Source organism: Rattus norvegicus, chromosome 1 (genome assembly GCF_036323735.1).
Source record: "Rattus norvegicus strain BN/NHsdMcwi chromosome 1, GRCr8, whole genome shotgun sequence".
Taxonomy (NCBI): Eukaryota; Metazoa; Chordata; class Mammalia; order Rodentia; family Muridae; genus Rattus; species Rattus norvegicus.
The window spans coordinates 219462207-219477114 of record NC_086019.1 but is presented as its reverse complement, the minus strand read 5'-3'; the positions used below and the strand labels follow the sequence as shown (position 1 = coordinate 219477114).

Below are 14908 nucleotides of genomic sequence, written 5' to 3'. Positions count from 1 at the left end.
TCCATTAAGAGCACTTCAATATGACTTGTGTGTAATTGGTTAACTCAAGTTAATTCTAAAGCCCATGGTAATTCCCTGCAATGTAGAAGTACATGTTGGCATCGCTAGAGAGGTGGGAAGGATCTGGGAGTAGTTGAGAGAAGGGGAAAGAATATGATCAAAATATATTGCGTAAAAAAACATTTTTAAACAATACAGTTTATCATTTTAAGTTCCATTGAATTTTCAAGTTATCATATTATTCTTTTTATTACTATGGAGAATATAATGATTATAAAATAACAATAATGAAGAACAGGACAGAAGTGACACAGTTCATTCTGCTGGGACTCACCAATGACTCAAGCCTACAACTTCCCCTTTTTATCACCTTCCTTCTCATCTACACCATCACCCTGGTGGGAAATCTAGGAATGATCCTGCTGATTGTCTTGGACTCTCGACTCCACACTCCCATGTACATTTTCCTTGGTAATCTTTCTCTGGTGGATTTGTGCTATTCTTCAGCTGTCACCCCCACAGTCATGACTGAGCTTCTTGGAGGAGACAAGATCATTTCTTACAATGGCTGTGCTGTTCAGATGTTCTTTTTTGGAGCCTTTGCTACTGTGGAGAATTATCTGTTGGCCTCAATGGCCTATGATCGTTATGCAGCTGTGTGTAAGCCCCTACACTATGCCAGCATCATGACTACAAGTGTGTATACAGGGCTGATCATTGGTTCTTATGTCATCAGTTTCATGAGTGCCTCCATCCATATTGGAGATATATTCACTCTCTCCTTCTGCAAATCCAACGTGATCCATCATTTTTTCTGTGATGTTCCTGCAATCATAGCTCTCACTTGTTTTGATAATCAAGCTAGGGAACTTGTTCTTCTTTACATTGAGAGTTTAGATGTGTTTTTTGCTCTAATAGTTATCTGTACTTCTTACATGTTAATTTTTGTAACCATCTTAAATATGCACTCAACTTCAGGACATCGCAAGGCTATATCTACCTGTGCCTCCCACTTCACTGCAGTTTCCATTTTCTATGGGACTGTTATTTTCATGTATTTACAGCCCAGCTCTAGTCATTACATGGACACAGACAAAGTTACTTCTGTATTCTATGCCATGGTCATTCCTATGCTGAATCCTCTTGTCTACAGCCTGAGGAATAACAAGGTCAAGAATGCATTTATAAAGTTGATACTACATTATTAAGGATGAAAAATGCATTAATTTATTAAAAGCAAAAAATAATAGGATTTTAATTTAACTTTGTATGTGACATTATTCTTCTCAGATATCTTTCCTGTACTGAATTAGAGGTAAATTCCACAACAAATTCAAGTAGATGAAATAATATTCTTACTTTTTCTTCAAAACTCTTGAAAATATTTTATACAGAATTATATACTTAGATAATGTACAATAGCTTAGAATTTTTAAAATCCCATTAAGAATACACATTCATCACTTAACTACATGTATTTTTTCTATTACATCTCAATACAAATACACATAAAGCAATTCTAAAATAAATACCATGAAGAAAGAAGTGCATGGAGTGTTCCACGATATGTACATGAGTATGGTAAATTTTATAGAATTTTGTGTGTAATATGGCTATCTGTGGTGCATAATATTATGTTTTCATCTTACTGCATTAATGGTATGGCTGTGACCATATTTCCAAGAATTCAAGTGTATAGAATTAGAAGCAGTGAAATTAGAAACTAAGATGGTCTATCATCTATGTGGGTGAATGGGATCCTACTACTTAGACCTCAAAGAAATGCAACCCTCCTCTCTGTCTCTCTTGCCCCCAATCATTTCCCCTCTCTCTGCCTTCTTCCCCTCCCCCTCCTTTATGTTCCTGGCTCCCTTTTCTTTATTCTTTCCCCTCCTCCCACTTTACCCTGAGCATTAATCTCCTCTCACTCTCAGACATCTGAACTGATTATACGGTCCTCACTTTTTTTTATTAAACTGCACCTTCATTAGTTTAACTAAACTGTACTATCAGTGGGATGGCAGAAAAACAACCAGACTACCATAAAATCCTTAAAATCTATTCTGAGAATCTTAAATCTATAGAATCTATAGAAAATCCTTAAAATCTATAGAATCTACAGAGAATCCTTTAAATCTATAGATTTAATATAACCCAACTTCCTGAATCTTTAGATTTTTATCTTCAAATATAAGTCAGATTGAATGATTTACCAACTTCTCTTCTTCTCAAGCTTAAAGACAGGATATCATGGTATTTCCCAACCTCCATATCACATGAGCTAATGTCCATTATAAATGCTTTCTATTTGTCCATCTATATTATATCCTATTGATGTTGTTGCTCAGGAGAACTCAAAAAAGAGCTAAAGCATTTGGTAAATGTGGTGTTTTGAATGACGAATGTCTCCTATATACTCGCCTATTTGAATATTTGGTCACCAGATCTGGTACTGCTTAAGGAGTTTTAGGTAGTAGAGCCTTGCTAGGTAGGTAGAGGCTTTTGCGTGTTTATAGTTTTGCCTCCATTTCCAGGTTTCCTTTTCCCTAATGTTTGTAGTTGAATATGTCATCTCAGCCTTCAGCTCCTTCACAATGTCTGCCTCTTGTTGCTAAACCTGCTGTCATGATAGACTTCTATCCCTCTGAAAGTGGAATCCCACATAAACTTTTTCTTCCATAAGTTGATTTTGGTGATTTGTATTTTATTACAGCAACAGGCAACAGGAAAGTAGCTAATTTAGTGAGGATAATCTAATATTTCATTTGCTTTATATAAATGTAATATTTTTGAAATATTTATTTCTCTCTGTGTTGTCAATGGTTAAGTGAAAACATGATCAATAATTGAAAGTACATGTTTCTTATTTGACATTCGCAAGTGAATAATTCTGAATTTTTTTACTGATTATTTATGCTGGATTAAATCATTTTGTGTAACAACATCATATCCATACTTGGAATTTCAAAAGGTAAAATAAAAACACATGAAAATGGAATTATTCATATGTTGTTCACCATCTTCAAATGGCATTTTAAGCAAGCTGAGAAATTATGCTTTGCAGTTTTCCTTCAGAAAGTGCTTTGAAATATTTCATAATGACCATTCATTTTTAGTAAGTTCTTTTGTGATTCTCCTAGTCTTTCTCCTATTTCGCTTCCTTTTAACATCAACCAAACCAATCTTGTTCGTTTGCTTTACATTGGCTCATCCAGTAAGACATGTTGCCATTTCATTCAAATATTTGCTCCAGTTGCTCATGGATCCTCTCTGGCAACATTTATGAGTCAGTTATTCTCCACATGCTACACACACTGTATGTACATGCATCTCCCTGTGATATTCTTTATACTTCTTGTTTTGTTTTCATTTATCCTCCCAAAGTAGAATATACATTTCATAAATACAGCAATGAACCTGTTTTTCACTTGATTATCATACCTAAAAAAGACATATTTCATAGATTCTCAGGAAATATTTGTAAATTGAATGAATGAAATATCTGTGCTTCAGTTTATTCTGACACAGTAATGGGATAATTGGCTGTGATGCTTATTTATGAAAAATATGACACTTAAAGAGATACTGCTAATTGTCTGATCACAGAACATTCTCTACATTGTCATTTGTTTCTCACTCTCCTCACTTTTTAAAGTAATTTTCTTGTAAGTACATATTTAAGTAGTTCATTTAAAACTCCCCATAGTTCTATTATGGAGCAACAAACCATTAAATGGTAAGGAATATATCCATTATAAGTAATGTGTCATGATTTATAAGGAAACACTAAGTGGGAAATTATTTAAAGGATTCATATCCAGTTACATTTTGGTATTTATTTATTTATTATTTTTTTATTTATTCCCTTTACATCCTGATGACTGCCCCCTTCCTCCCATTTCCCCCCTCAGATAGTCTTCCCCCAAACCCCTTCCTATTCTGCCTTAAGACAGTTAAAATACCTCTGAGTAGCAACCTATCATGGCAAGAAATTACAACACAAGCACAAATGGCACAATCGACTGAAATTACTGTAAAATTTGTGTTTGGTGTACTGTCATAAAGTACAGTATGCATGCTTTCAACCTTTTGGCAATTTAAAACATTATTTGATTCTATTAAAGGTAATTTACAATGACCATTTTACTTTTCTGTAATCTGAAATTTATTTATTCACTATGGTTTCTCATCACACCCCCCTTTGTTCTCTCTTCCTTGTCCCATTCTGACAAATACCTCCCATCATTACCTCCTCCCCTTTATTTCACAGAAAAGGAGCTCCCTTTGGGTACCACACCACCTTGGGACATAAGCACAATTAGGTATACCCTCTCCTACTGAGGCCTAAGCAGGCAGTCCAGATAGAAGGGGATCCAATGGGAGGGGCCGAGACAGATACAGCCCCAGCCCCAATTCTTATGGAACCCAACAGAATACCAAGCTGGTCTTTTGTTGAAAATGTAGAGGGGAGACACCGCCCAGATCTGAAGGGAACTGGTCAACAGCTCCCTGCACCCAAATCCCATGGGAGGGAGAGCTAAACCTTCAGAGGGGCAGACACACCTGGGAAGCCAGAAGAGACTACACTCAGCCCACATTTCTGATTCCAGAGAAAAACACCTAACACCATCCGGGACCCCTGTGCACAGGGGCCCAGGAAAAGATGGGGCAGGCCTTTCTGATTGCCACCCTCACAGAGAGCTCAAACACAGCCCCCGAGGAGCAACTTCAGCCCTGGGAGCACAGGTAAGACCAACTTTTTTGCCCCCCAGTGACCTGCCTGGTGGACTCAGGACACACAGAGTCAAAATTCCTCTGGAACCGGACACTTCTGGTTTTTAGCTGGAACCCAAACCTCACTGATCCCTGCCCACAGCTCCCTGCTCCAAAACCCCCTGGGAAAAAGATCTCACCGCCCAGGCAGATGGGCACTCTGGAGACTGCAGAGCGGGAAAGACCACCTATACAGCCAACACCTGCCCACATCCCTGGTGCAAGAGGAAACTGCATAGAGCCTCTGGGAACAGGAAGATAGGGGCACTCAAACAGAAGGTAACCAGCAGTCCAGACATCGCCCGGATATGATGGGACCCGGTCAACAGATCCCTGCACCCAAATCCTGTGGGAGAGAGAGCTAAACCTTCAAAGGGGCAGACACGCCTGGAAAGCCAGAAGAGACTACACTCTGCCCACATTTCTAACTCCAAAGGAAAACACCTAATGCCCTTCAACAGAGGAATAGATACAGAAAATGTGGTACATCTACACAATGGAATATTACTCAGCTATCAAAAACAATGACTTTACGAAATTCATAGGCAAATGGACGGGACTGGACAATATTATCCTGAGTGAGGTAACCCAATCACAGAAAAACACACATGGCATGCACTCATTGATAAGTGGATATTAGCCCAAATGCTTGAATTACCCTAGTTGCACAGAACACGTGAAACTCAAGGATGACCAAAACACAAATGCTTCACTCCTTCTTTAAAAGGGTAACAAGAATACCCTTGGCAGGGAATAGGGAGGCAAAGTTTAGAACAGAGGCGAAGGAACACCCACTCAGAGCCTGCCCCACATGTGGCCCATACAAATACAGCCACCCAATTAGATGAGATGGATAAAGCAAAGAAGTGCAGGCTGACAGGAACCGTATATAGTTCTCTCCTGAGAGACACAGCCAGAATACAGCAAATACAGAGGCAAATGCCAGCAGCAAACCACTGAACTGAGAACGAGACCCCCCATTGAAGGAATCTTAGAAAGGACTGAAAGAGCTTGAAGGGGCTTGAGACCCCATATGAACAACAATGCCAACCAACCAGAGCTTCCAGGGACTAAACCACTACCCAAAGACTATACATGGACTGACCCTGGGCTCCAAATTCATAGGTAGCAATGAATAGCATAGTAAGAGCACCAGTGGAAGGGGAAGCCCTAGGTCCTGCCAAGACTGAACCCCCAGTCAACAGGATTGTTGGGGGGAGGGTGGTAATTGGGGGAGGATGGGGAGGGGAACATCCATATAGAAGGAGAGGGAATGGGTTAGGGTGATGTTGGCCTGGGAAAGGGAATAACAATTGAAATGCAAATAAATATCCAAGTTAATAAAGATGGGGAAAAAAGAAACATAAAGAAAAAAAGAAAAGAAATTTTCAACATTCTTAGTCATCAAATAAATGCAAATCAAAACAACCCTGAGATTCTACCTCACACCACTCAGAAAGGCTAGGATCAAAATCTTAGGTAACAAGATATGTTGGAGAGGATGTGGAAAAAGAAAAACACTCCTCCATTGTCGGTGGGCTTGCAAGCTGCTACAGCCACCCTGGAAAGCAGCATGGAGATTTCTCAGAAAATTGGACATTGCACTACCTGAAGACCCAGCTGTACCACTCCTGGGCATATACCCATATGATGCTCCAACATACAAAAAAGACACATGCTCCACTATGTTCATAGCAGCCTTATTTGTAATACACAGAACCTGAAAAGAACCCAGATGCTTTTCAACAGAGGAATGGATACAGAAAATGTGGTACATCTACACAGTGGAGTACTACTCAGCTATCAAAAACAATGGCTTGATGAAATTCTTAGGCAAATGGATGGAACTAGAAAAATCATCCTGAATGAAGTAAAACAATCACAAAAAAACCACACATGGTATGCACTCACATGAAGCTCAAGAAGATGGACAACCAAAGTGCAGATGCTTCAGTCCTTCTTAAAAGGGAGAATAAAAATATTTATAGGAGGAGATATGGAGACAAAGTTTGGGGCAGAGACTGAAGGAATGGCCATTCAGAGGCTGCCCCACTTGGGGATCCAGCCTATATATATATATATATATATATATATATATATATATATATATATATATACATACATATATGTATATATGTGTGTGTGTGTGTGTGTGTGTGTGTGTGTGTGTGTGTGTGTATCAAACAAAGACTATATTGATGAAGCCAAGAAGTACATGCTGACAGGAGCCTGATATAGCTATCTCCTGAGAGTCTCTGCCAAAGCCTGACAAATACAGAGGCAGATGTTGGAGCCATCCATTGGTCTGAGAGAGGGTCCCCCCAATAGAGGAGTTAGAGAAAGGACTGAAGGAGCTGAAGGTGTTTGCAACCCTGTAAGAAGAACAGCAATATCAACCAACCCAACACTCCAGAGCTCCCAGGGGCTAAACTATCAACCAAAGAGGACACATGGATAGACCCAGGGCTCCAATCACATTTGTAACTATGGATAGCCTTGTTGGGAATTAATGGGGGGGAGAAGCCCTTGATCTTGTGAAGTCTGGATCCACCAGTGTTGGATAATGTCAGGGTGTGGAGGCAGGAGGAAATGGGTGAGAGAATGGGTGGTTGGATAGGGGAACACCCTCATAAAAGCATTGGTGGGGGATGGTTGGGAGATGGGATAGGGGTTTTCCAGAAGGGAAACCTGGAAAGGGGATAACATTTAAAATGTAAATTTAAAAAATCCAATAAAAGAAAGTTACTAGAGTAGAAACCACTAATATTTCAAGAAAATGTTAGCTTAACAAACACTGCACTTAACCCTCAAAATACATGTAACCCTCAAGAACCTGGAGGCCCCAGGGAGTTTAGAGGTCTGGTGGGGTGGGTAGGGTGGGAACATCCTTGTTGCAGGTGGGGGCTGGGGGGAAGGGAGGATGTATGGAGTGTGGAACAGTTGGGGGAGAATAAAATCTGGAGTGTAAAAACAAACAAAAAAACCATTGCAATGATAAAGTGTTCAAGAACCTTCCTAAAAATCAGTGTTTCCAAAGAAATGTCACTATTCATTGAACAGCTCCCTATAAAAGTCCTACTTATAGTTTATGGTTTTATTTTACTAAACACAGTTAACTGGGTGAGGAAAAACTCTGTACTTAGAGCCTATGTTCACAGAGCTGCAGCTATTTAACAGTGCAGCTTCCTAATGTATAAATATCGGCTGGAACAAATAACAGTCTAGCCAAACTCTCTTTCTTAACATGGAAATTGTTCTTTAATCAGGACGACTGAAGGCTACCAGTCACCCATGTCATCTTCCCTCACCCCAGGGCATGATGGAAACTGGGGGCACATAGTAGTGTGTGCTTGGTGATTTTTTTGAGACAAGAAAAGAAAACTTGGAGAAAGATTTCATCTGTAGGTCTGTTCCTCTGCCATCCCAAAGTGGTACATAGCAGTGGCGGATGGTATGTTAATACCCTTATCAAAATTATACTGGATTCTGTCAGCCCACAGTTGTTATCAGTCATGTTAATGCTGGATGTTTATCAGGCCACCTGAAGGCTTTTAATTCATTAACTCTTAGTTCCAGACCTTGAGGATTGATTTTTTAGCAAACATATTGTTAGAATGGATAAAAACAAAGCTAACATGTGTGGAACAAAGGAGTACTGAGGAGACACAAAACACTTAGACCCATTCACAAGAAAATGGATGCAGAGATACCAAGGAGAAATAGCAGGTATTGAGATACTTCATAAGAGTTGCCATGGTCATAGTGTATTTCACAGCAATGAAACCTTAACCAAGAAAAGAAGAAAGACATATTATCCAGGGCACAGAAAATGATATTAAAATGTCCAAATGTGGCATCAAATATAGTTCAGTGGAAAGAAACTTGCTTGTCATGTGCCAGGCACTAGATTCTATCCCAATGCTACCAGAATAAAATGAGATAAAATAGTAGAATCTTACATGAGTTAAAAACCATTTAATAGAAACTATCCCTGAGAAAATCCATTTGTTGAACTGAAGAAATATTAATTTGAGGTAGATAAAACTGCCTTTGTACAGGTTCTATATAATTAAAATGTGAATGCTATAGAAAATTTTGCTTTCTCCACAGCCTTTTTGAATGCACTCTTGACCTCTTTGTTCCTCAGGCTGTAGACCAGAGGGTTCAACATGGGGATGATCATGGTATAGAACACAGATGCCATCTTGTCACTTCCCATGGTGTGACTGGAGCTGGGCTGTAAATACATGAAGATGCCTGACCCATAGAAGATGGAGACTGCAGTGAGGTGGGAAGCACATGTGGAAAAGGTCTTCTGGCGTCCTTCAGATGAATGCATCCTCAGAATAGTGATGAATATAAACAGGTAGGAGACCATGATGACCACAATAGAGAAGAGATCATTGAACCCCACCACAAATAAAATCACCATCTCACTGACAGAGGTGTCTGAGCATGAGAGGGCCAAGAGAGGTGGGGCATCACAGAAAAAGTGGTCTATCACATCAGACTTGCAGAAGGAGAGCCTGAAAATGTTCCCAGTGTGAATAGAAGAATTTAGGAAGCCACAGACATAGGAGCCTATGATCAGACAAACACATGTGTTTGTGGTCATGGTGGTGGTATAAAGCAGGGGCTTACACACTGCTGCATAGCGGTCATAAGCCATGGCAGCCAAAAGGAAGCTTTCCGTAGTTATAAAGCTTACAAAGAAGAAGAATTGTATAGCACAACCATTGTGAGATATGGTTTTGTCTATTGAAAGGAGACCTGCCATTACTTTGGGAGTGACAGCTGAAGAATAACCAAAGTCCACCAGAGACAGGTGACTGAGAAAAAGATACATGGGTGTATGGAGGTGTGAGTCCAGCAGAATCAACCCTACCATTCCCAGGTTCCCAAGCAAGGTGCTGAGATAGATGAGAAGGAAGACAATGAAGAGTGGTATCTGGAGCTCTGGGTCATCTGTTAACCCTGCAAAAATGAAGTCAGTCACCTTGGTACTATTCTCCATTGGGGATCATGTGCCCTATAGCAAAGAGAAAGAAGATAAGAATGAGAATGGAGAGGATGCTTCTGGGCCATTCTGTCTATTTTCTGCATGCCTTCCTTCAGCATGTCAATGTTCCTTTCAAACATTCTGATACAAGCAGTCTGTGGGAACAAAATTCAAGTTTTAATTAAAAGTAGATCATACTATGTTTAGAAAAAAAATGATGTGTCTCAATCTAATAACTCAACCTATGTTGAATTGAGGCCCAAAAAAATGCTCATCATGAAATTCTTATATAAGTCACTCACTGGAAAATTTCAAAATTCCTAACTTTATAAAACAAAGGTATTCCTTATTTTACACCATAATAGCTTAATGTCTTTATTTCTTCTGTATATGTAACAAAATACCATAAATTTGACAGAATATAAGTATCACAAATTTATCAAGTACTGTCCTGACAGTTGGAAAAATCTAAGACAAAGATATTAGCAATCCATTGTCTGCTGATTTCTTGGTCTTTTTCTCTCTTCTCAAAGCAAAAGAGGCAACCATCTCTCCAGCCTTTCTTTCCATAAACATTACTCTCATTCATAAGAGCTCTTTCCTCATGTACTGGCCATATTTAAGACTCCACATTATGACTCTCACTTTGGAAATAACAAATTCAAAATAGAAATTTGGTGACAAAAACAATAACATGTAAATGTGAGGTAAAACAAATTAATTTCAGTTCTAATTTTTTATTATTCCCATCGTGTCAAATCTGTCATAGGATAACTTAAGATACACCATCATTTGCTAAGGAAAATCTCATGGTATTATGTAGTCCATTTGACATACAGTTTATCATAACATAAAAAAAGCAGGACAAAATCCCATACAAAGAATAAAGGCATCTATAAACAATGGCACTTAAATTTTATTACATTAATAGAGGTTTTAGATTTTACACACTAATGTTTTTAATCCGGGGGAAAGTTATCTAGAGCAGAGGGATCAAGACACCCTTTGTTCTTTAAATATTACTCACCTGAATAAATAATGCAGGTGAATAATTTTCTGTTTTTGAAAAAATTTAGGAATTATCTCAAAAAATGTTACCAACATTTTATTATATGTAAAATCAAGTTCTAAACAAATATTACAGTGAAAGAAAAATAACTTACTTTAGTCTTTGTAAAAAAAAAGAGGAGGTTAATAGGAGAATATATCTTATTTGTAGAAGGAAATGAATAACATGAGAAGGGATTTTAACTCAGGAGGGGCAAGTTAGGCAGGTAAAATAACACTGTAAAAGTTATAAGGAATCAATCACATTATTACTTATTTACATAATATTACCTATAATACATATAATCTGTATGTATATATACATACATATATTAAATAAATTTATTACACGTAGGCTGATAATCCCTCTCCCAGGAATCATAAACTATGTAACAATCACAAAAATAAAATACCAAACATGTAGTCAACAGCTATCTAATTCAACTTACAGCCATCTCAACAGTAGGGAAATAGTGTCTAATGCTGAAAACCTACTAACAAAGATCATGAGTCTTAAGAGTATCTTCTACTGTCACTTTACTAAATGAACTAATAATTTCTTACTGCATCCTTTAACCACAGATAAATGTGGCCTCACCCCTCACCAAAGGAACTTCTTTTTGCAACAGAAAAAGACCATTACAGAACAATACAACAGTTTAAAATAAAGAGAACAACTGATCATGAAGGTTCCAGGCCCTGTGATTACACTTACTATATAAATCCCGAACCTACAGCTCAGGGAACAACATGGAAAGTGCAGAATGTATGTAAAAGCGAGAGGATCAGGAAATCTGCAGTGAGATTGTGTCTCCCAAAAGTGATAGAAAAAGTTCATCCATGAAAACTTAACAATATTCTAAACAAGAGGCGTAACAGCAACAAACATGGAAGGGGGACGTCTCACAGGTCTCTACTGCTAGACAAAACCTAGTCAAATAAGGAATGCTGAAAATGGGAGAAATAGTTTTCCCAGAGATGAGCACTCTAATTGGAAATTCAATACAAAGGGGTCAGCCCTGAAGTTACATAGAGAGAAGTAATACTAAATGGACTGAGCAGGAGATAGATAGATAGATAGATAGATAGATAGATAGATAGATAGATAGATAGATAGATAGATAGATAGATAGACCGACAGACAGACAGACAGACAGAAAGACAGACATAGATATAGATAGATATAGAGAGGTGTGTGTTGTGTGTGTGCATACATGCGTGTTCGCACACACGCATGCATTAGAATAACGAGAGATAGAGAGAGAGAGGGAGAGAGAGAGAGGGAGAGAGAGAGAGAGAGAGAGAGAGAGAGAGAGAGAGAGAGAGAGAGGTATTCTAAAATGGAAGGAACCAGAAAAAGAAAAGAGAAGGGGAAATGGCAGGATTAATATTGTAAAAATGGCCATCTTGACAAAAGCAATCTACAGATTCAATGCAATACCCATAAAAATTCCAACTCAATTATTCATAGAGTTAGAAACAGAAATTTGAAAATTGATTTGGAGTAACAAAAAACCCAGGATTGCAAAAACTATCTTCAACATTTAAAATCTTCTGGGGAAATCACCATCCCTGACCTCAAGCTGTATTACAAAGCAATAGTAATAAAAAAAAAAACTGATGGTATTGATACACAGACAGGCAGGTAGATCAATGGAATAGAATTGAATACCCAGAAATGAACCCACACACCTATGGTTACTTGATCTTCAACAAAGGAGCTAAAAACCATCCAGTGGGGGAAAAAGATAGCATTCTCAACAAATGGTGTGGCTCAATTGGAAGTTAGCATGTAGAAGAATGCAAACCAATCCATTCTTGTCATCCTGTACAAAGCTCAAGTCCAAGTGGATAAAACCAGATACAGTGGATCTAATAGAAGAAAAAGTGGGGAAGAATCTCAAACACATGGACACTGGGGAAAATTTCCTGAACAGAACACATAATGACTTATGCTCTAAAATCAAGAATCGACAAATGAGACCTCAGAAAACTGCAAAGCTTTTGTAAGGCAAAGGACACTGTCAATAGGACAAATTAGCAACCAACACATTGGGAAAATATCTTTACCAATCCTACATCTGATAGAGGGCTAATATCCAGTATATACAAAGAAGACAAGAAGTTAGACTCCAGAGAATCAAATGGGTTACAGAGCTAAAAACAGAATTCTCAGCTGACAAATATGGAATGGCTGAGAAGTACCTAAATAAATGCTCAACATCCTTAGTCATCAGGGAAATGTAAATCAAAACAGCCCTGAGATTCTATCTCACACCAGTCAGAATGGCTAAGATCAAAAACTCAGGTAACACTACCCAAAGACTATACATGGACTGACCCTGGGCTCCAACTGCATATGTAGCAGTGAAGAGCCTTGTTGGGGCACCAGTGGAAGGTGAAGCCCTTGGTCCTGCCAAGGCTGGACCCCCAGTATAGGGAATTGTTGGTGGGGGGAGGTAATGGGGAGTGGACAGGGAGGGGAACACCCATATAGAAGGGGAAGGAAAGGGGTTAGGGGGCTGGTGGACAAAAAAGCAGGAAAGGGATTAACATTTGAAATATAAATAAGAAATACCCAATTTAATAAAAATGAACAAAACTAAAACTGATTACTAAATAAATGCATATACAAAGTAACTTGGGAAATTTGAGCAATCAAAACAATAATAAAAAAACCAACTTTATCATGAAAAGTTAAAAAAAATCTCAGGTAATGACAGATGCTGGTGAGGACGTTGAGAAAGGGGAACAATTCTCCATTGTTTGTGAGATTGCAAGCTGGTACAAACACTATGGAAATCAGTCTGGTTGTTCCTCGGAAAGTTGGACATAGTACTACCTGAGGACCCAGACATACCACTCCTGGGAATATACCAAAAAGATACTCCAGCATATAACAAGGACACACACACTCCATTATGTTCATAGCAGCCTTATTTACAATAGCCTAAATCTGGAAACAACCCAGATATCCTTCAACATAAGAATGGATACAGAAAATGTGCTACATTTACACAATGGACTACTACTCAGCTATCAAAAACAATGACTTCATAAAATTCATAGGCAAAAGAATAGAACTAGAAAATGTCCTCCTAAGTGAGGTAACCCAATCATGGTATGTATTCACTGGTAAGTGGATATTAGCCCAAACGCTTGAATTACACAAGACACAGTTGATAGACCACATGAAGTACAAGAAGAAGGACGACCAAAGTGCAGATGCTTCAGTCTTTCTTAGAAAGGGTAACAAAATTATTCACAGGAGGACATATGGAGAAAAAGTTTGGAGCAGAAACTGAAGGAGTAGCCATTCAGAGCCTGCCCCACATGGATATACAGCCTGTATATATACAGCTACCAAACCAGATAATGTTGATGAAGCTAAGAAGTGCACGCTGACAGGAGCCAGATATAGCGGTCTCCTGAGAGGCACACCCAGAGCATGTCAAATACAGAGGCAAATGCTAGCAACAAACCATTGAACTGAGAACAAGGTCTCTATTGGGGGAGTTAAAGAATGGACTGGAAGAGCAGAAGGGACTTTCAATCCTGCATGAAAAACAATGCCAACCAACCAAAGCTCCCAGGGACTAAAGTAACATTCAGAGTACAAATGGACTGACCCATGGCTCCAACTGAATATGGTGCCCTTGTTGGGCACCAATGAAAGGAGAAGCCCTTGGTCCTGCCAAGGCTGGACCTCCAGTGTAGGAGGATGTCAGGGTGGGTAGGTAGGAAGGTGTGGCAGTTGGTGAGGGAATACCCTCACAGAAGAAGGGGTAGGGGAGATGGGGTAGGGGGTTATGGAAGGGAAACTGGGAAAGGGGATAGTATTTGAAATGTAAATAAAATTATCCAATAAAAAATAGAGAAGAGGAAATGATATAATTATATTTTAATTGTATTTTTAATTAATAATGGAAACAGAAACTAAACAAACAACAAGAAGAGAGCAAGAATTAAAACGGTCTCTTGTCATTATTCGTTACAGTGAGAGAAAGGGTTTGTTGGTTGGTTGGTTGGTTGGTTATTTTGTTTTTTTGCCTTTTTGGTTTTGGGGTTTGTTTTTTTGTTGTTGTTGTT

The 14908-nt window shown here is 38.7% G+C and overlaps 2 protein-coding genes across 3 annotated transcripts; one reads left to right on the top strand and one right to left on the bottom strand.

Moving 5' to 3' along the window:
• The first annotated feature begins 284 nt into the window (after positions 1 to 284).
• On the top strand, positions 285 to 10065 carry Or5b96 (olfactory receptor family 5 subfamily B member 96). 2 transcript variants are annotated; one of them, XM_017589526.1, is made up of 2 exons: positions 285 to 1192; positions 10023 to 10065. In XM_017589526.1, the coding sequence occupies exons 1-2, from the start codon at positions 288 to 290 to the stop codon at positions 10063 to 10065; spliced, it is 948 nt and encodes a 315-aa protein (XP_017445015.1). In that variant the 5' UTR covers positions 285 to 287. The 2 variants fall into 2 exon arrangements, with proteins under 2 accessions (XP_017445015.1, NP_001001042.1); NM_001001042.1 differs by lacking the exon at positions 10023 to 10065 and having other exon boundaries at positions 288 to 1208.
• Positions 8843 to 9787, bottom strand: Or5b12b (olfactory receptor family 5 subfamily B member 12B). Its single transcript, NM_001000253.1, has one exon. It carries the CDS (start codon positions 9785 to 9787, stop codon positions 8843 to 8845), a length of 945 nt encoding a protein of 314 aa, NP_001000253.1.
• Positions 10066 to 14908: the final 4843 nt, after the last annotated feature.

Bases quoted from the DNA above. Each gene is read 5' to 3' on its own strand.
- Or5b96 (XM_017589526.1), top strand. From the start codon at position 288: ATGAAGAACAGGACAGAAGTGACACAGTTCATTCTGCTGGGACTCACC. The intron at 1,193-10,022 runs GATACTACATTA...CAACCTATGTTG, and splicing joins AAGAATGCATTTATAAAGTT to AATTGAGGCCCAAAAAAATG.
- Or5b12b (NM_001000253.1), bottom strand. From the start codon at position 9,787: ATGGAGAATAGTACCAAGGTGACTGACTTCATTTTTGCAGGGTTAACA.